General features: G+C 44.7%; 4 protein-coding genes across 15 annotated transcripts; 3 read left to right on the forward strand and 1 right to left on the reverse strand.

Annotated features, from left to right (window-relative positions):
• The first annotated feature begins 325 nt into the window (after positions 1–325).
• LOC142972630 (lens fiber major intrinsic protein-like) lies at positions 326–5,639 on the forward strand. 3 transcript variants are annotated; one of them, XM_076113904.1, is made up of 5 exons: positions 326–471; positions 1,532–1,705; positions 4,264–4,802; positions 5,087–5,167; positions 5,454–5,639. In XM_076113904.1, exons 1-5 carry the CDS (start codon positions 341–343, stop codon positions 5,612–5,614), a joined length of 1,086 nt encoding a protein of 361 aa, XP_075970019.1. In that variant the 5' UTR covers positions 326–340; the 3' UTR covers positions 5,615–5,639. The 3 variants fall into 3 exon arrangements, with proteins under 3 accessions (XP_075970019.1, XP_075970020.1, XP_075970021.1); XM_076113905.1 differs by lacking the exon at positions 326–471 and adding an exon at positions 1,172–1,188; XM_076113906.1 differs by lacking the exon at positions 326–471 and having other exon boundaries at positions 1,528–1,705.
• Positions 5,640–6,060: 421 nt separating this feature from the next.
• LOC142987869 (aquaporin AQPAe.a-like) lies at positions 6,061–7,866 on the forward strand. The gene is made up of 4 exons (XM_076136806.1): positions 6,061–6,226; positions 6,829–7,358; positions 7,462–7,542; positions 7,664–7,866. The coding sequence occupies exons 1-4, from the start codon at positions 6,061–6,063 to the stop codon at positions 7,799–7,801; spliced, it is 915 nt and encodes a 304-aa protein (XP_075992921.1). The 3' UTR covers positions 7,802–7,866.
• Positions 7,867–8,636: 770 nt separating this feature from the next.
• On the reverse strand, positions 8,637–11,151 carry LOC142972631 (ubiquitin-conjugating enzyme E2 S). Its single transcript, XM_076113907.1, has 2 exons — positions 10,646–11,151; positions 8,637–9,396 (listed from the first exon to the last, which is right to left on the reverse strand). Exons 1-2 carry the CDS (start codon positions 10,791–10,793, stop codon positions 8,927–8,929), a joined length of 618 nt encoding a protein of 205 aa, XP_075970022.1. The 5' UTR covers positions 10,794–11,151; the 3' UTR covers positions 8,637–8,926.
• Positions 11,152–11,562: 411 nt separating this feature from the next.
• Positions 11,563–13,521, forward strand: LOC142972632 (uncharacterized). Of its 10 annotated transcripts, none has more exons than XR_012959463.1 (2): positions 11,563–11,814; positions 11,886–12,021. XR_012959463.1 is itself a non-coding variant. In XM_076113908.1 (2 exons), exon 2 carries the CDS (start codon positions 12,033–12,035, stop codon positions 12,780–12,782), a length of 750 nt encoding a protein of 249 aa, XP_075970023.1. In that variant the 5' UTR covers positions 11,563–11,818; positions 12,009–12,032; the 3' UTR covers positions 12,783–13,521. The 10 variants fall into 10 exon arrangements, 6 of the variants coding, with proteins under 6 accessions (XP_075970023.1, XP_075970026.1, XP_075970025.1 ...); XR_012959464.1 differs by having other exon boundaries at positions 11,563–11,810; positions 11,893–12,020; XR_012959465.1 differs by having other exon boundaries at positions 11,881–12,016.
• The last annotated feature ends 6,182 nt before the right edge of the window (positions 13,522–19,703 follow it).

Consider the following 19,703-nt stretch of genomic DNA (forward strand, 5'->3'; position numbering starts at 1 on the left):
AGTATAACTAATAGTTATGTAGGGTGGCGTCGCGTGGCGCGGACTGGTGCGGACTGCGGTGCCGTCAGCGGCGACCTGTTTCCACACTCTATCGTATCGGTGATTCATTAAACACCAAATATCTAGCCCACCACACATATCAGTGGGGCTTAATAAATATTTATTTCGTTACAGTAAATAATCGCACATCCTATTAGTATCATTTACAACTAATCCGTCGCGTAATTCGAAAAACTTTATCTGACGTTCGTTTACTTCATCGATTTAATTATTTGTTTACGTATGTGTTACGCAATGTAAAGCTGGTATTTATTTAAGTAGATGTCCAGATTATATATGTATGTTAGACGTGAGGTGGAAGAGTTCTCGAGCTGTTACTATTGGTGTAGGTAACAGTTGGCGCGCACGTGTGCTTGTCGTTGAGGGCTGCGAGTGCCGCGAGCGCAGGCGATGTGACGTCACGTGTGGGAGGTGTGTCCGCGACACGTGTGTGACGGGTGTGTGTGTGTGTGTGTGTGTGAGCGCGGGGGCTCGGCGCCGGCGGCAGGCCTCGTCCGCGACCACCACTTGTGGCTGTTAGGTAATGAGGCGCCAGCTCCACCGGTCGCGAGATACCTTGCTATGCGTAGGTAAACCGCACCGGAAAAACCCAATTCGTGGGCCTCGACTGCTTATATTTGGCGACGACAACTAACGTACAGTAGCGGCTTGCTCAATGACACCTGTTCAATCACGCGACCCTCGAGAACATCCACACCGGCTGTACAAACCAAAAGGTCACCACCAGCGGTAGCGGTTAACCACTAACATGTTACGTCAAACTTCGCGTTCTCGTTGCCGTGCACATCAACTGATCGTACAGCCTAGAGCCACCCGCGTCAAACCTGAAATTCCTCACATTTATACTGAATATCCTGAATTTTGCCATTAATGTGTATAATATAATTTTACCCCAATCAAACCAAACGAACACGTAGGCAGACCAGCGTAAATACCTAAACACTTAACGGGAAAACGACATTACAGCCATGACGACTCACTTGCTAACATCTGTTGCGCTGGAATGTTCTACATTTTGTCAACTTTACCAATTTGCCTGAAGATAGAATACCTAACTAAGAAGACAATGGATGACAGAGGTCGTCCAAGTGTACTTAAAGGAGATACAAATTAGTACTACTTTAAAATGTATGACCGATATTGATTATTATTTGTTGAAATTCAAGGTAGGTAGGTATGCACTTAATTTACAATTGACATTTTGCTTTAAGTGCTTTTAAACATTAGACAATATAATATCTATGTGAATAAATGAATGAAACTGTAAGCGATCATTCCGATATTCAAGATTACACACAGGTAAGCTTACATACAAACAAGGTTTAATTAAATATGTAGGTAGGTATATTCCGTACGAGGGCTACAAGTGCTACAGCCGTCTTGTAACATGTCAGCAGTGGCGGTGAGAGCTTTAACGTAAGTCAGTGTGCTGTAGCTGTACCACAGTGTACCAGTGTACGTCACGTTACAGGAGTCGAGGCACGGTGGTGCGCGGGCGCAGTGCGGCGGCGTGTGCGTCGTGTGCGAGTGCCAGTGCCGCCCAGTGCTCGCGACAGTCAGTGAGCGACGCCGCGCCGCGACACACGCACGGCGCGCCGACCTCCACAGCCGCGCCCCGGACACAGCATGGCAAGACCACGACACGGTCAGTACCGCCGATGTTTGTGCACTTTTATAAATACACCCGCGCCCGCGTCGACGCCGATGCGTAAACACGCCACTTCCTCACCGCGGCCACACCTCCACCGCACACCTCCATCACACCACCACACCACACTACTTCCAGCCGCCTGTTACATACGGGGCTGATATCGGTACCCAGATTCCTAAACACAAATTTGTACAAATTCCTAATAGAATGATTTCCTACATTTTATTCACCATTGCCGGTGAAATATAAACATGATTCTTCAGCTATAGTTAATAAAGATTTAAAGTAGAGTCACATTCGTCGTGGATTCGAAGAGATAAAAAAATATATAACTAGTGATCGCAGTAAGTTTGTGCACCGATGACGATGCCGGCCATTGCCGGCTAATGTTGGTGTTCGTTGAAGTCTCTTGTACGTACGGTTCACCGGCGCAGTGCTGGCGCATCGCAGTCACAGTGCAGGCGCAGGCGCTGGCGCGGGCTAGCTCCCTACTTGCATGTAGTACCTATCACATTGTGCTCTATGCGGGACTACGCGACTGCGGATATTAAATATTTAAATGTAATACTAATGAAGCCGCTTGTAACAATAGGTGCGAAGCTGTTTAACATAAAATATTAGTGAATAGTTAAATCAAAGTCCGGCACCGGTAGCGCGTCGCCACACACACACAAACACACGCACACACATCGCGGTCGCTATCTACTCACTACTATTTTTAACACTGTTCTGTTATTTGGAGACACAGTGGTTACATTACGACAGGTCTGTTATGACGAATAATAAATACGAACACGCTGCACGCGATTAACAGCACCGATCATTGAATTACGTATAGCAAGTACACGTAACAAGTTAGTGAATAAGTATTTCATGAGCAAGTAGAGACGCGTGGATGAAGCACAGAGCAGACGACGACAATCGCGATGGTTGCAACCTGTAACCCGGTGGTCGCGAGCGTGCCATCGCCGCCTGAGCCGCGGTCGCTGGGGGCGCACTCATGAGCTCTCACATCAGCGCCAGCGGCGGCACACCGCGCCACTCATGCGACTCTCTCTCACTGAACTCTCTCACGCTTGTGCCGGCTCGTTGCAACGACGCCTCGCCCGGCTGCACGCTGTACCTAGTTGCTTGGGACTACTGCTGTTCCTTGCTTCCTGGCACTCATTCGATTCGTGTCTTGCGTGTCGTCTTAAGCGAAATGTTAGGCTGAAACAGCAAAGTACAGAAAAATCTTAAAAAATGATTCGTGTTCGCGGTATCTATAATACCGACACTTATTGGTACAGATTGATAACTGCACTGAATATTTGATGGTGTCTATAAATACTTATCTGCTGATAAAAATCGATGACAGTTTAGTCTCGTCAACTCATACGGCACTGATTTATTTATCTAGGGAAGGCAAAAGTAATGCGTTATGGATTCTTCACATTATTACTAGTTAGGAGTAGTTAGCACACATTGTTCGGTGTTTCGAGTTATTACGGACATTCGGACACGCGATACACTCATGGATCACCCGAGATCCCGGCGAGAGTTTGCCTATCTCTACCACGATCCACGATACGTATAAAGTGGAAAAGAACCAACTCAAAACAACAAGGAATATTAGGAATATTATTGGAATAATACTGATAAACCTTGACCTTCATTTCAAGGTTATTGTTGACTTTTGAATCGAAATGTTTCGTCGTTTCGCTTGAATACTTATAATATTTATAACGCGTACGCGCTCGTATGTTTACATATATTGCACCTAGGAATGATTGCGTTGCGTTGTGTATTCTTAATTCGGTGAATTATGAAGTGCACAAATATATTGTGGAGCCCAGCATGTGTATGCGTAGTGTCAGTAGTGTGCGCAGTGTGCGCAGTGTCGACATGTGGCGGCGGCGACTGGTGTCGAGTGTGACTGGTGTGCGACGGCCTGGGGGCAATATGTCACATCACTTTTGTTCAAACTATGCTACGAGCAAAAACCTATGATGACGACCTAGATTATCCGAATGTGTAATCAATTACATCAACGTAAGCGCCATTAAATTAAATATAGGTAATATGTTTAGAAAAAAATATGTAAAAGTATCTATTTAATATTTTACTTTCTTGCTTACTTAGTTGTTTTAATTTGTTGTTGGTTTCAACGTCTAGTAAAATATTGTATATAACTACCGTGAGTATTTATTGTTTTCGTTAATATTGTCCCAAAAACACATTTTGATGAAGTATCCGAATATTTAATTATCAGATTTTTTTATATCGAGGTTCCACTATACATGGTGCTCGCGATCGTGTCAGTGTGTACCGTGAGAGGTCGCCACATCGCTCCACGACACCAACTTAATGTTATTCATCCGCACGAACGTAATGTAAACTTCATTTGCATGCAATGACAGACAGATGTACTCACCTACTTAATTAATGAAGGTAACTCAATTAATTAAGTAAGTATCTGTATTCTAGTAGCTATGTGTAAATATTAAAGTTATGTATAATGAATGACGCGCGCCTGCTCAGTGCCTATGAACATAATTTGCGTGTGATTACAGAGGAGGGAGTGTTGGGATGGACGCGGCGCTGGTGGCGCGCGTTGCTCGCGGAGGTGGTGTCGACGGCGCTGCTGGTGTGGCTGGGCTGCGCCACGCTGGTGCCGGTGGCGGGGCCCGGCTCCGTGCTGCTGACGCACCCCGCGCTCGGCTTCGGCTTCGTCGTGATAGCGAATATCTGCGCGTTCGGCTCGGCGTCGGGCGCGCACATGAACCCCGCCGTGACGCTGGGCGCGGTGCTGTACGGACAGCTGCCCGTGCTGCCCGCCCTCGGGTACGTGGTGGCGCAGCTGCTGGGCGCGGCGCTCGGCTTCGGCGGGCTGGTGGCGACGTCGCCGGGCGCCGCGATCGCGGGCACCGTGGGCGTGACGCTGCCGGGCCCCGACGTGTCGCCGCTGGCCGCCATGGTGACGGAGGTGGTGCTCACCGGCACGCTGGTGCTGGCCGTGTGCGGCGTGTGGGCGGCGCACGACCCGCTCAGCCCCGACCACGCCGCGCCGGTGAAGCTCGGCCTCGTCATCGCCGGACTCGTCTACGCGGGGGTCAGTAATACTCAGTATTATATATATAGTGAGAGATTCAAGTCGAGAACAAACGAGCGCTATATCCGATGACCACTAGGTAACAGGTTCAGGAGTCAAACCGATCTTATATAGAGCCCTTTGAATATTAAGATGTTGATACTGACGAAGTTGTGAGGCAACCCTGGCATGCAGTGTAACTATCAGTAATTAAATCAACGAAATAGAATGTGTTACCAGTGTATTCATTTTTTAACTATAAAAGTAGAGTACCTACACAATAATAAATATGTTCTATGCGGCAGGGTCCCGCGACGGGCGCCAGTCTCAACCCCGCCAGGAGCTTCGGGCCCGCGCTCGTGCAGGGACACTGGCAGCACCATTGGGTAAGTGTTATTAACGCTATCTCATCGACGCATAAACATACTTGAACAGTAACATTTAGTATTAGATTTGGTGTGAAACCTAAGATCATGAAAGATGTGAGTTGTGCCTACAATGTAATGCCGATAAGTACTTTAAGTTGCGCTAGATCCAAGTTGTAACACAGTCGCATCGTGTCGCGCGTGCGCCAGTTCACCTTCGACTTAACGATATTTTGATAGAGAAGAGATGAAAATGATACTAGACTAGAGAGTGAACAGTGTTTGTTAACGTGTGTGTGTGTTGCAGGTGTACTGGGTGGGGCCGCTGCTGGGCGGCGCGCTAGCGGCGCTGCTGCACCGCTGGGTGCTGTCGCCGCGCCCCGCTGTCGCCGCCGCCGCCGTCGACGCGGAGATACCGCTCAACGACAAGCCCTGACCTTACTCAAATGTATACTTTACTTGCTCTAAGAATAATCGTTGTTACACCGTTCAATTTTGTTTCCTTTCTACCATCACTCGAGATTCCACTTTCCCTTTCCACCTCCTTTTTGATATCTGATCCCTGCTGACTTTTCGGAATTTTCTTCGGTATTTATTATTGTTGCGTCAAAACCAACGACTTTAGGACTGAGTTTTACAGTGCGCAGTACGACATGCACTCGTATCGTAGTACAAATGACAACTCGTCACTTTAACAACACGACGAGCACGACTATCGAAATGACTACTTTGTACTCTCGCTAACTGCCTTGCCTGCAAGAACGTCGGATCCTCGCCTAAAAGTTTTTCTATCAGGCTTGCGCTTAAGAATAATGTAGATATCTCTATTCCACCTACTCTCCCCCAGCTAAAGAAGGTACAAATAGATTCAGATACGAAATTGATCCTCATTAAACCTCTATCAGTCCGTGAGGATGTGTGATCTGCCGCCTTGCACTGTTGACAGCGACAATGTCACCGTGTCAGTGTCGCCGGTGAGCGTTGTTCTGTCACATGGCTACGTTCTTGCATCATTCTTCGATACAATTGTTTATCAAAGTGATGTATTGCTTCTTACTGTAAACGGGACTATGGGCTATGGTGAGTACCGCCGTATGCGCCAGCCACATATAAATAAATAGCATCGGACAACTCATACGCGGTTAGGTATTATCATTTAAAATTAAGCAGAACTTGGACTGTGGTATATGGATAAACTAACAACCAGACTAATATGTATTTTCCCGGGTAGGATGCGAACCCACTTCCCGCGGTGCTACGGCTATTGTGGCGAGGTGACCACGTTAATCACTGCGTCAAGCGAGCCTAGGATCTAGTCCTTAGGACTAATTTGATTTAAACTTTAATATGCAAACGCCAAACAGTCGATGTTGTGATAACGGAAGCTGGCTATAATATTTTTGTACACAAACTTTCTATGATAGTAGGCTTACTTACTGATAGTTGTAAAATATCGAGCCGCTTCTATCAGCATTATTATAAGTTACGAAAGCCAGAACAAAAAACCAGATGAACAGTCAAATGTAGGAGACAAATATTTGTATGACCGAGTCTGACGCACGAATGTAAGCATAGTTCTGAGCCTGCTTGTCAGTTTATCTTGATCTGGTTACCAAGGTATATTACAAGCTCTGCTTAGTTTGGAATCAGAGATGAATTTATAAGCTATTGTTACTTGGCAGATGTGATAAGTTTTGCGTCGCAGTGGTGGCGCGCGTTCCTGGCGGAGGTGGTGTCGACGGCGCTGCTGCTGTGGCTGGGCTGCGCCACGCTGGTGCCGGTGGGCGGGCCCGGCTCCGTGATGCTGACGCACCCCGCGCTCGGCTTCGGCTTTATATATTTGGCGAACATTTGTGCCTTCGGTTCAGTGTCGGGCGCCCACATGAACCCCGCCGTGACGCTGGGCGCCGTGCTGTACGGACAGCTGGAGCCGATCCCCGCGGTGGGCTACGTGCTGGCGCAGCTGGTGGGCGCCACCCTCGGCTTCAGCGGCATGCTGGCGACCACGCCGGGCGACGACATGGACAACGTGGGCCTTACGCTGCCCGCCGAGGGCCTGGCGCCCGGCAACGCCATGGTGACGGAGCTCGTGATGACCTCCATGCTGGTGCTGACGGTGTGCGGCGTGTGGGCCTCGCCCGAGACCACCGTCACCGACGTCGCCGCACCCATCAAGATAGGCCTCATAGTGGCAGGCCTCGTCTACGCGGGGGTCAGTGCTGTGATTCGTTTATTGATCGATCGAACCGTTGCGTCGGCGTAAGCAATACGACGTGATATATAACAACTAATGAGGGCGTGTGTGTGTGCCGCAGAGTCCTGCGACGGGCGCCAGTTTCAACCCTGCCAGGAGCTTCGCGCCCGCACTTATACAGGGACGATGGGAGCATCACTGGGTAAACAATGAGTATTGTCACACGTCATAGTTGATGATACACAAAATGCGCGTGTGCGTAGACATAAATGTATCCAATAATCTAATAATATAGTATATAGTCGGTGGTTGTGTGGTTGCAGGTGTACTGGGTGGGCCCGCTGCTGGGCGCGGGGCTGGCGGCGGTGCTGCACCGCTGGGTGCTGACGCTGCCGGGCAGCGCCGCCGTGGCGCCCGCCTCCGCGCACGTGGCCGCGCCCGGCGTCGTCATCAGGTCGTGACACTCCTCACCCACGACACCCACGCCCCGCACCCTATTTATACTTATTTTTTTTGTTTAAGAAAACTTGTCAGTGGTATGAATATATTATACTCGATATGAATATATTGTTATGCATAGATGTATGCTGTAAACTCAAATCTTTAACTGTTATACACTTCGATGTGAACAACAAAAATTAGATACTGTAACAATATTTAAGTAAATGCAGAGGTGGAGCGCTCATCCATGCAGACACTTCTGACAATATAGAGTAGTACTTTTCGTGAACTTCCTAAAGACGAGAGCAAGTTTTGGCAGGAATTTCCTTTTAAGACTCGACTTCAGATGTTGTTTAGTGACTAGGGTTTTTCATCGAAAAGTCCCGAAGCGGGAATTACCGGAAAATTTGGTCTGAGTTGAGACGAACAAATGCGATTCCGTGCTGTGAGGACATATGCTATATACCTATATGGCTATGCTGTCCGTGGTAGAGTGATTCTAGCGCGTACAGCATGATATCGCGCGCTTCAGCGTTCCGGAGTCTCCCTGCCGACCATTGCATTTTGTCCGTGATGCCGGTCACCTCGAGGTTTCCGCCGCGTGCTATCGCATTATGATTTCTGTCTCGGTCTATCAAATGGCAGTCCAAGCGACAGAAAGAGAAAGGACGACGGAAAAAAGCGATTCCGTGCTGCCAGATGTGGTCCAACCCTAACTCGGCGCCCGCGCTGGCCGTATCATCATAGAGAGAACTTTAGTGCAGTTCCATACGCGGGCGCTACATAGCAGGTAGGTAGGCGGACGCCGACAGATTTTAAGAAAATTTGCATGCAACGTAAAATAAATAAAACATCGTTTTCATAACTAATGTATTAATAATTATTAATCTAGGATCTAAAGCAATACAAATCTTTCACAATTACATTACAACTATTCCTATTCATAAGAAACTAAACATCGTGCGCGTCGACTCTCCACAAAAGTAGGAAACACATTCGCGGACGACGCGAGAGAAACCTAACCGAATAATATTAATTATGTACAATTCCTGAGGCCCGGAGGTGAGTCCGGGAACGAGGAAAGTAGACATTCACGGAAATCAGTACTGCCGGTCGAGGGACGCCGCCGACTCCCGCGGGCGCGCTCATAACCGCTTCAGCACCCGCCGCTTGTCCTTGCTCGGCGCCGGCCGCGCCGGGGCGGGGCGCCGCTCGCGCTTGGCGCACGGCTCCTCGTCGTCGTGGCGCCGGGCGGCGGACGGGGCGGCGGGCGCCGGGCAGGCGGGCGCGGGCCGCGCGTGGATGTCGGTGAGCAGCTTGGCGCGCGCGAAGTAGTCGTCGTAGTGGTCGCGCAGCAGCGCCGCCGCCTCGGCGTTGAGCGCCGACTCGGCGTTGGGCGCGATGAGCAGGCACTTGACGGCGAGCAGCGCGTGCTCCAGCCCCAGCTCGGGGCGCCAGTCGCGCTTGAGCGTGTTGACGCACACCTCGCCGGTGTCGGGCGACACGTTGGGGTGGAACAGCTTGGTGAGGAAGTAGGCGCGCGGCGGCGCCGCCGGGAACTCGCGCCCCAGCACCAGCCGCACGCGGAACGAGCCGCCGAAGTACGGCGTGTCCGCTGAAACCGACCGAGTGCCTCGTTACCCACTATTGTACATTATGGCTCAATGATTAACGTGAATCGTCGAAGAGACCATTTTATTATATTCATTTACCGTTTATAGTGTTTGTTTTGTGTAATATGAACCTATTTATCTATATACATAAAAAGGAATTGCTGAAACTCGTAAATGCGCTGCATTAAATGAAAACAAGAAAGCGTGAGGGGAGCTGCGCAGGTCAGCTAGTGGACAGATAAAGATACTTAAGGCAAGGAGTGGTTTATTCCAAAAGATATTGATATACTATACTGTATACAGTCAAACATATCCATTTAATATTTTTTGTATCTATAATTATTGTAAACAAATGAAGTGAACTGTTATAATAAGTTTACATTGGTCTCTAAGTAATGATACTCATAGTGACTCTGATTTTGTAAAAAACACCAAACAGCAGGTATTGAGATTGTTAACATTGCAGCCACTGCTGTTACAACAATAACCTTACAATCTGACACCATTCCCATACTGATGATTTTTAAATTACAATGTTTTATGGTGTCAACCTCTAAGTTTCCTATTAGCTTTATTTTATCACTTATTTAATTGTATTGTTGAATATTTGACTAATCTTATCAGTAATATTGTTATGATATATTTATTTGCAGTTATGTATTTGTTGCTGTTTCTTCTCACAAACAACCAAGTCTTCTGAAATGGTAAAAAAATTATAAAATATGACTATTTCAATTACTTTGTACAAGTTTATGAATTAAAGGATATTTAGAATTTGAATTAAAATGCCACAACATTATGAAACAATGAAAGCATAATGTGCCTCTGATCAGTATATGTGTGCCCAAGTGCCAATATCGTCTAATTTACAATAATATCTTATCTTTGTTGGATACTTGGTGACAGATTCATTTTAAGTTCCCACTAAATTAACTTAGTTATTTTGTAAAGTAGACAATTAATAATCCAAATTTCTACCTCTATTCTTCTACACTCATATTCAATAATGTACCTGTGAAACTACATAAACATTACTGTGGATGAACATCATGCAATGTGCACAGTCTGCGTCATTATTATATACAGAGCAAAACATTGTGCCTCGTTTTTCCTTCAGATTTTGGACACTATACTTCCATAGTGTACCATGCCAGTGGCCAATTAAACAAGATAATACAATACAGAGCAGGCTCAAGAAGTATTTCAGTTGTGGCCTGTGGGCTGAAGCGAGGTGCGTCAAGGATGAGTTACCTGGTCCCTCGATGTGAGCGACGACGTCGGTGAGGTCGTCGTCGCGGAGCACGAGCTTGATGCCGGCGGGCGGGCTGGCCGCTAGCCGCCGCAGCTCGCGCGACACGCCGCGCAGCACTTGCGGGCACACGTTCTCCACGTTCGACATGCCGCCGCCACCACGCCTACCACCTTTCTATGCTTCCTGTCACTCTTCTCTCAGCTCTGCCGCTGCACTGCGACCACCACCCATCCGCACCACTTCAAGGTGTAGAATCCGTAACTACCATCACTCTCTAGACGCTACAGCCACGAGAGTTAGATAGATTTCAACGTCTGACACGGAACGATCTTACACTTTGATGTTATTGAAGGATTCGGGATGATAAATGGGTGATCAGAAAGTGATACAATTATACTAGCTTCCCCTCAGATCTCATTAAAATTTACAAAATAAACTCAACAGTCAACGAATTCTATCAAATCAATGTAGGGATGTTTAAACTTTTTTATGAACCCACAGACTGCTACGAACGAACAACTTCCATAAATGATAAACAGATAACATAGAATCGACTAAATCGACTAGTTGACTATACACTGCATAAAGTTAATGTATAAAATAAATATATTACGTTATGTTACGTACTTATAGGTGGTGATTTTCTATTTTCAAAAAATATTTTAAGCCATGGGTCATATTTCAACAGGTCTGCGGGGCGACAAAATTGTTTTATCCCAAAAAAAAATATATATAAAAGGGTCTGATGAATAATAAAGTTTAATACCTAAATTAAAAAATTGCTCAATGAATGCAGTAATGTATGATGCTAAATATAAATAGGTAATACATTTGTGATATAAAAACATACCCGATTGGGTGTATAGTCTATGTTCTTTTCATCCTTCCTCTCGGTCACCTTGTCAGCTATTTGTCATTAGTGTCAAATTGAGCGCCGGTATAGTGGTTTGCATTCAGTCAGTTTCCACTTACTATTTACTACCCTTTATTTCTAATAGCCAACAGGTAGTCTGAACTGTTCTGATTATACCTATATTAATAGTTTTCCTAATGTTCCCAGCTACAACGGTCTATATACAATCACATATTATAGGCAATGTACAAGCGACTAAGTATCAGAAGAACAGTATTCAATTCAACACATTTTAACAGCATCTTCATCGAGTAAGTAGGTAATTAATTTGTGTTAATAAATTTTACCTAATGCATTATTTATTTTTATACAGTAACGTAGTGTAGTCGACAGATATTTCTCATCAGTGTCGGCGGTCGGCGTGTCACGGCTCGGAACGTCACTCGCATTAGAATAAAATTCGGGCCTCGATTCCGCGAGTCCTCAAACGAACCCGCATTACGTTCCAGGACGTCGGGAGCCGAGGGAATAAAATGAAAGAGCAAAAATTAGACAGCGACTCGGAGGCGTCGGGCTCGGAGAGTTCCGGGACGGAGCGCGGCGGAGGACGGTACCGAGTGAGCGTGCGCCTGGAGCGCTTCTTCAGCGACGAGCGCGCGCGCGCCTTCGTGTGCGTGCGGCCCGGCCGCCGCGTGCGCTGGCTGGCGCGCCGCCTGCGGGCGCTGTTCCCCGCGCTGCCGCCGCGCCTGGCGCTGCTGAACCGCGGACACCTGCTGCCGCCCGCCGAGCCGCTCGCCGTGCTGCGCCGCGACGACACCGTCCACGTCGTCCCGGCTCGCGCCGACGCCGAGGACCCGCCGCCGCCCTCCGCTCCCGGCGCGACCGATCCGGACTTGGACGACTCCCGCGCCGTCTCGTCGGCTCCCGAGACCGTCGCGGCGGCGAGACATCCGTCGACGTTCGACGACAGCGAACGCGACCGCCTGATGGAGCGCAAGCGTCACGCGCTTCTGGCGCTCGAGCGGTTGTACGGCGACGGGGAGGGCGACTCGGGCGCCCCGAAGCCTCGCCGCCGACGAGTTCGACGTCGGCGCCGGCCCGCGCCGCCCTCCGACCTCGCCGACCTCAACGACCTCGCCGACCCTGCCGACCTCGCCGACGTCGACCGTGTCGCGGCCGGGAGCGAGGAGCGTGCCTCCAGCGTCTTGCAGAATGGATGTCGACAGTCACGACTGCCGCGGCTCATCCGACCGCTCGGCGAAGGCGACGAGATGTCTTCGTGATCGAGAGTACCGCAACCTCAATGTTATCTAATAATTGCACAATACATATTTAAGCATACAACACATTCCCACAAAACTGGTGTAGCGGTCTACCGTGGGTGTGGGTTGCATTATGTACAATTTAAATTGTATTGCAGTGAGTAACTTACAACTTAATACATAAATTGAACTACAAATTTATAATTAACTTAACAGATACTGCTTAAGTTTGGTTTTGAAAACAATTTTCTTAGACTCGTTTCTTATATCTATACCAGCAGATGATTTAAAATAAATGGTACACGCTTCTTTAGTGTTCTGTCCCCAAAATAATTGTATACTCTGGATACGTCGAAATTACCGGCGGCCATAGACCCAGTATTATGTATATTATAGTACGGCCGCTGAGTTATTACCGATTTGACAGATTATTCTTTAAATTAATCGATATAACCTTGCACGAGCGACACATTTACCGAATGATTTAGAATACCTCTTTAATATAAAACTTTATGTCAAAATATCAGGAATAAGTAATTTTCCAATAAACTCTGTTTCAAAACTTAAAATAGTTTGTAAATAATATGAAAACATTTAAGTATTTTTTGTTCTTTGGCGCGCTTGTACAAAGTTACATCGTGCGGATTCGTGCGTCTAGTTTTCATAGTGATGTGCTTAATAGTATTCGGTCCGAATTCATTGGTATAGGTATGATATTTATTTCAAGGAATATTGATGGAATATAGGAATAAGGAATATGGATATTTATTTTATTTCATCAAGGATACTCCACCTAATGAAGAACTTGTGTCTTTAACTATTATTGGTTTTGATTTTATTTAATTACACACTATACTAGAATATTTAAAAACAAACTGTTCCAAAATGATATTAGGGTTACTGGTTCAGTCACTTCACTAGTATTGTCAATTTGTCATGTGTCAAATCGGTAATAACTCAGCGGCCCTACTATAGAAAATGCTCTTGTTTACCATGTTGATTGACCATTAACAAATATTTGTACTTATGACTAGCAGGTAAAATGTAACATTTAAATATAATAATATTACATACAAATATGTACTTTCTTAATGTAATTTATATGAAACCAGCTTCTGCGATAAATCTTCAGATTAAAACCGCATGGAAGACGACCTGCCTAACTACACATACATGCATATTACACATTTAAATTTATAACATCTATAGCATAAAAATGAACATTTATCCGAGCGCCGGATATAATATATTAGCTGACTCGCGCAACTTCGCTTGCGTCACATAAGAGAGAATGGTCAAAATTTGGTCGTAGCGTGATGATATATAGCCTATAGCCTTCCTCGATTAAGGGACTATCTAACACTGAAATAATTTCACACAACGCGCAAAAAGTCCGGCGCGTTACTACATATAATTGCGCAAGTTCTATTTTCACAGACTTAAAAGTGCGTTAAGGATAGTCTGTCGTCTGCGTTGCACCTTACGCTTATTTGAAATGTGAGCACAAGTACCAACATCTTATATTCATTCACCATACCCGCCGTCAACGCATGTAATCTATACTTATACCTAATATTATAAAGTGGGGATACTTGTATGTTAGTATCTATAAGAAATTGACTCAAAAAGGACTGAATGCTACATTATTACTGATTCATACTTGTTGTTTTCATTGTAAGGGGAGAATAAATTGGCCTACTCCTAAGCCAGGACGGGCAGCTAGTTAATTACAGTTACAGCTCTAAATAGAAGCCTAGACATGACAAGGCGCTATGTACAGTTGTATTTTATGAATTGTCGCGAGCAATATGAATAGTATGTAGGTAGTTGTTCTATGAACTATTGCAAGGAATAAAAGTTAGACAGATTATGAGTTGCTATTAAAAAATCATTAGGGGCTTAAAGGATTTTTTTTTTGTGACCTATTGCGAGCAATAAAAGTTAAATAGATTGTTAGTTGCTATTAAAAATGATAAGGCGCTTAAATGAATAGTAGTTGTTCTATGAACTATTGCGAGCAATAAAAGTTTGACAGATTGAGAGTTGCTATTAAAATTGATTAGGCGCTGAAATGGACAGTAGTAGTCTTATGAAGTACTAGCCGATAATAGCGTCCAATAAGAGAGAATGGGTGCAATTTTTTTTTTTTTTTTCCCCGGTTTTTTTTTTCTTTTTTGCCCGGTACTCCGCTACTTTTGGTCGTAGCGTGATGATATATAGCCTATGTCCTTTCTCGGGCCTCAAAATATCTCCATACCAAATTTCATGCTGTTCAGAGTTACTTTCGCATTTATAATATAAGTAACGATTGCGAGCCTAATAACTTAGATAGATTGTCAGTATCTATTAAAATGATTAGGCGCTTAAATAAGTACGTATAGTAGAATCCCGATTATCCGAATCCCACTCCAGCTGCTGCCTGAAAAATTTAATAACGCGGTAAACGCGTCTCTGAATGTTTACTCCCGCATTTGTTATTGTTTCATTTCCTCTTATATAGTCTAAGTCATGAATGAATGGAATGAACGAAATGAATGAAATGAACGACTGAAATGAATATATGAGCGAGCGAAATGCACGGCCGAAATGAATGAAGGGAATGAAATGAACGATGGAACGAAATGAACACAGCCATACTATCTCCCTAAAATCTCATATCATCTTCCTGAAATCTTATTTCATCTCCCTGAAATCTCATAACATCTCCCTGAAACCTTATAACATCTCCCTGAAACCTTATAACATCTCCCTGAAACCTTATAACATCACCCTGAAACCTTATAACATCTCCCTGAAACCTTATTCCATCTCCCTGAAACCTTATAACATCTCCCTGAAATTTTACAAAATCTTCTTGAAATCTTATTCCATCTCCCTGAAATCTTATTCGATTTCCCTAAAATAACATAAAAACTTTCTGAAATCTTATAACAACCCCCTGAAATCTTATTCCATCTCCCTGAAACCTTATAACAACCCCCTGAAACCTTATAACATCTCCCTGAAACCTTATAACATATCCCTGAAATTTTACAAAATCTTCCTGAAATCTTATTCCACCTCCCTGAAATGTTATTCCACCTCCCTGAAACCTTATAACATCTCCCTGAAACCTTATAACATCTCCCTGAAACCTTATAACATCTCCCTGAAATGGTAGTATGACTCCCTGAAGTCTTATAACATCTCCCTGAAACGATCTTATGACTCCCTGAAATTACATAATACCCCCCTGAAATTACATAATACCCCCCTGAAACCTTATAACAACCCCCTGAAATCTTATTCCACCTCCCTGAAATCTAATTCCATCTCCCTGAAACCTTATAACATCTCCCTGAAATCCTATTCCACCTCCCTGAAATGTTATTCCACCTCCCTGAAACCTTATAACATCTCCCTGAAACCTTATAACATATCCCTGAAATGTTACAAAATCTTCCTGAAATGTTACAAAATCTTCCTGAAATCTTATTTCATCTCCCTGAAATCTTATTCGATTTCCCTAAAATAACATAAAAACTTTCTGAAATCTTATAACAACCCCCTGAAATCTTATTCCATCTCCCTGAAACCTTATAACAACCCCCTGAAACCTTATAACATCTCCTTGAACCCTTATAACACATCCCTGAAATTTTACAAAATCTTCCTGAAATCTTATTCCACCTCCCTGAAATGTTATTCCACCTCCCTGAAACCTTATAACATCTCCCTGAAACCTTATAACATCTCCCTGAAATGATAGTATGACTCCCTGAAGTCTTATAACATCTCCCTGAAACGATATTATGACTCCCTGAAATTACATAATACCCCCCCTGAAAATATATAATACCCCCCTGAAACCTTATAACAACCCCCTGAAATCTTATTCCACCTCCCTGAAATCTTATTCCATCTCCCTGAAACCTTATAACATTTCCCTGAAATCTTATTCCACCTCCCTGAAATGTTATTCCACCTCCCTGAAACCTTATAACATCTCCCTGAAACCTTATAACATATCCCTGAAATCTTATTCCACCTCCCTGAAATCTTATTCCATCTCCCTGAAACCTTATAACATCTCCCTGAAACCTTATAACATCTCCCTGAAATCTTATTCCACCTCCCTGAAATCTTATTCCATCTCCCTGAAACCTTATAACATCTCCCTGAAATCCTATTCCACCTCCCTGAAATGTTATTCCACCTCCCTAAAACCTTATATCATCTCCCTGAAACCTTATAACATCTCCCTGAAATTTTTTTTACAAAATCTTCCTGAAATCTTATTCCATCTCCCTGAAATCTTATTCGATTTCCCTAAAATAACATAAAAACTTTCTGAAATCTTATAACAACCCCCTGAAATCTTATTCCACCTCCCTGAAATCTTATAACAACCCCCTGAAACCTTATAACATCTCCCTGAAATGATAGTATGACTCCCTGAAGTCTTATAACATCTCCCTGAATAGATATTATGACTCCCTGAAATTACATTATACCCCCTGAAATTACATAATACCCCCCTAAAACCTTATAACATCTCCCTAAAACCCTATAACATCTCCCTGAAACCTTATAACATCTCTCCAAAACCTTATAACACCTCCCTGAAATCCTATTACACCTCCCTGAAATCTTAATCCATCTCTCTAAAACCTTATAACATCTCCCTAAAACCCTATAACATCTCCCTGAAACCTTATAACATCTCCCTAAAACTTAACAACATCTCCCTGAAACCTTATAACATCTCCCTGAAACCTTATAACATCTCCATAAAACCTTATAACATCTCCCTGAAACCTTATATCATCTCCCTGAAACCTTATAACATCTCCCTGAAACTTAATAACATCTCCCTGAAATCTTATTCCATCTCCCTGAAATGTTGTAACATCCCCCCCCTGAAATCTTATTCCACCTTCCTGAAATCTTATAACATCTCTCTGGAATATAATAACATCTTCCTGAAATCTTATGAAATCTCCTTGAAATTATATTTAAACTCGCTGAAATTTCATAATAACTTCCTGACATCTTATTACATCTCCCTAAAAATCTAATTTCATCTCCCTTCAATAATAAATAACATTATGAGTCCCTGAAATCTTATCTTATGAATAATTGATGAATAATCGATGAGTAGTTGATGAATAATTGATGAGTAGTTGATGAGTAGCGGATGAAAAGTTGAATGAAGGAGGAAGTGTGATTTTCACGGCAAGTGAGTGTGACAAGCGATCTGTATGAAGGATGATTAGGTTAGGTTTTTTTTTTTTTTTTTTTTTTTTTTTTTTTTTTTCCTAGCTACCCCTAACATGGAGGTCAGGGTCCTTGGCAAGAGCTATCTAGGTTCTTAACATCTATTTTGAATCTACCCGGAAATGGGCCTATTCTCCTCAATCATTCTAGTCCTCTATTACCATACCATTCTCGCTTTTATGCCTCTCGCACTTCTTTTCCTCATCTTTCATACTTGCATACCTATTCTATTTATTAGTCTATCATTAAGTACACACGGGGGGGGGCTTAGGTTAGGGTCGGATGGTGGGATGGGAAAAGGGGGGGGGGGGGAGAAGGGTCATTTATTTTATTTTTACATTTGTGTTTTTTACTTATACCTACTATGTATACATACTACCTATGCACTTATATACTACCTATATACTTAACACTACTTACATTACACTTTTCTTTATTGCTTACTTATTTTAACATTTTATTTACTTATGCTATATACCTATATGCTATTTTAATATATATGACAATATATTAAATAATCATATTTTTCTTACACTAATTTTTAATTTCAATACAATTATTGTTATAGCTACAATTTTTATACAGTTTTTGCCGGTTGTTTGGTTCCCAGCCAGTCTAGGCCAGTTTATGACGTGAGCGGATTTAGCAGGTTTTGTTTCAGGGTACATTGTCAGGATGGGCTGAGAACAAACTGCTGCCACTCGGTGGAAACTCGTTGACTGACCTGACCTTTTGTTGTGCGTTTTCTTTTCCTCTAGTTTAACGACACTTAAACCTTTGGAAAAGCTGCCACTCTCCGCGCGGGCCATTGCAATCAAGTTGGTCGTGTAGGTTTGTGTGCTTGTGTATGTGTTTTGTGTTGTAGTGTAGTGTGTGCGTGTGTTCGTCTGCTTTTTGTTTCTCCTCTCCGGTGTGGTTATGTTGCCTTTTGTCCCCTTTTCCACCTTAGCAGTAGGCAACCGACGCTCGGGCCAGAGCGTCCCACTTCCTTCGCACTGGGCATTCAGCACTGAATGCGTTGTGCTGGACGTGGGCCGCGCCCGCCCGGGCGCAGTTGCGACACGCTGGTGGTTCTCCCGCTGCCATGTCTGCGCACTTGTCCCTCATGTGAGGGCCTCCACAGTGGCTGCAGAGATCGGCCGGCTCCCTGCAGAGGCGCTTGCTGTGTCCATATGCGAGGCACCGGGTGCACTGCACCAGCGGCGACTGGTCCTCAACTCGCACGTTCTGCAGGTCGACCTTCAGTCTCCCTGCAGCCACTGCCCTTGCCCATATCGTCGGAGACACCCTCAAGACGATGTTCGCGTTGTGGGGGTTCCGCGCTTTCCTCCTATACTTGACTTCCATCCTGTCTTCCTCGTCGGCGAGGGCGCCAAAAACACCCGCGTTCTGGCTCCGAAGGGCGCCCAGTACCTCCACATCGCTGTGAACGGTCAGGACGTCCCTCAGGACCAGGAGCGGGTCCTTGTTTTTGACCTCCTCGGCGACGAGTTGACCCCCGCTGTCCTTAAGCTTGCTAATTACTTTTTCCCTTTCTTCCTTCGTCTTGCATCCTAGTACTATTTTCCTATCCCTAGCTTTCCGCACTCTTTCAACTTTCACCCATCCATTCTTAGCATCAATCGTCTTTCTTACCTTCTCTAGTACTTCCTCTCCAGTGTCCTCTTCATTCTTTGATGTGACTAT

This window comes from Anticarsia gemmatalis, chromosome 4, assembly GCF_050436995.1.
Source record: "Anticarsia gemmatalis isolate Benzon Research Colony breed Stoneville strain chromosome 4, ilAntGemm2 primary, whole genome shotgun sequence".
Lineage (NCBI taxonomy): Eukaryota > Metazoa > Arthropoda > Insecta > Lepidoptera > Erebidae > Anticarsia > Anticarsia gemmatalis.

Excerpts from the sequence above, each read along its gene's own strand:
- LOC142972630 (XM_076113904.1), top strand. The coding sequence starts at position 341 with ATGTTAGACGTGAGGTGGAAGAGTTCTCGAGCTGTTACTATTGGTGTA. Across the intron at positions 1,706-4,263 it reads CATGGCAAGACCACGACACG|AGGAGGGAGTGTTGGGATGG; the intron begins GTCAGTACCGCC and ends GTGTGATTACAG. Across the intron at positions 5,168-5,453 it reads GACACTGGCAGCACCATTGG|GTGTACTGGGTGGGGCCGCT; the intron begins GTAAGTGTTATT and ends TGTGTGTTGCAG.
- LOC142987869 (XM_076136806.1), top strand. The coding sequence starts at position 6,061 with ATGTGTGATCTGCCGCCTTGCACTGTTGACAGCGACAATGTCACCGTG. Across the intron at positions 6,227-6,828 it reads AAACGGGACTATGGGCTATG|ATGTGATAAGTTTTGCGTCG; the intron begins GTGAGTACCGCC and ends GTTACTTGGCAG. Across the intron at positions 7,543-7,663 it reads GACGATGGGAGCATCACTGG|GTGTACTGGGTGGGCCCGCT; the intron begins GTAAACAATGAG and ends GTGTGGTTGCAG.
- LOC142972631 (XM_076113907.1), bottom strand. The coding sequence starts at position 10,793 with ATGTCGAACGTGGAGAACGTGTGCCCGCAAGTGCTGCGCGGCGTGTCG. Across the intron at positions 9,397-10,645 it reads CGCTCACATCGAGGGACCAG|CGGACACGCCGTACTTCGGC; the intron begins GTAACTCATCCT and ends GGTCGGTTTCAG.
- LOC142972632 (XM_076113908.1), top strand. The coding sequence starts at position 12,033 with ATGAAAGAGCAAAAATTAGACAGCGACTCGGAGGCGTCGGGCTCGGAG.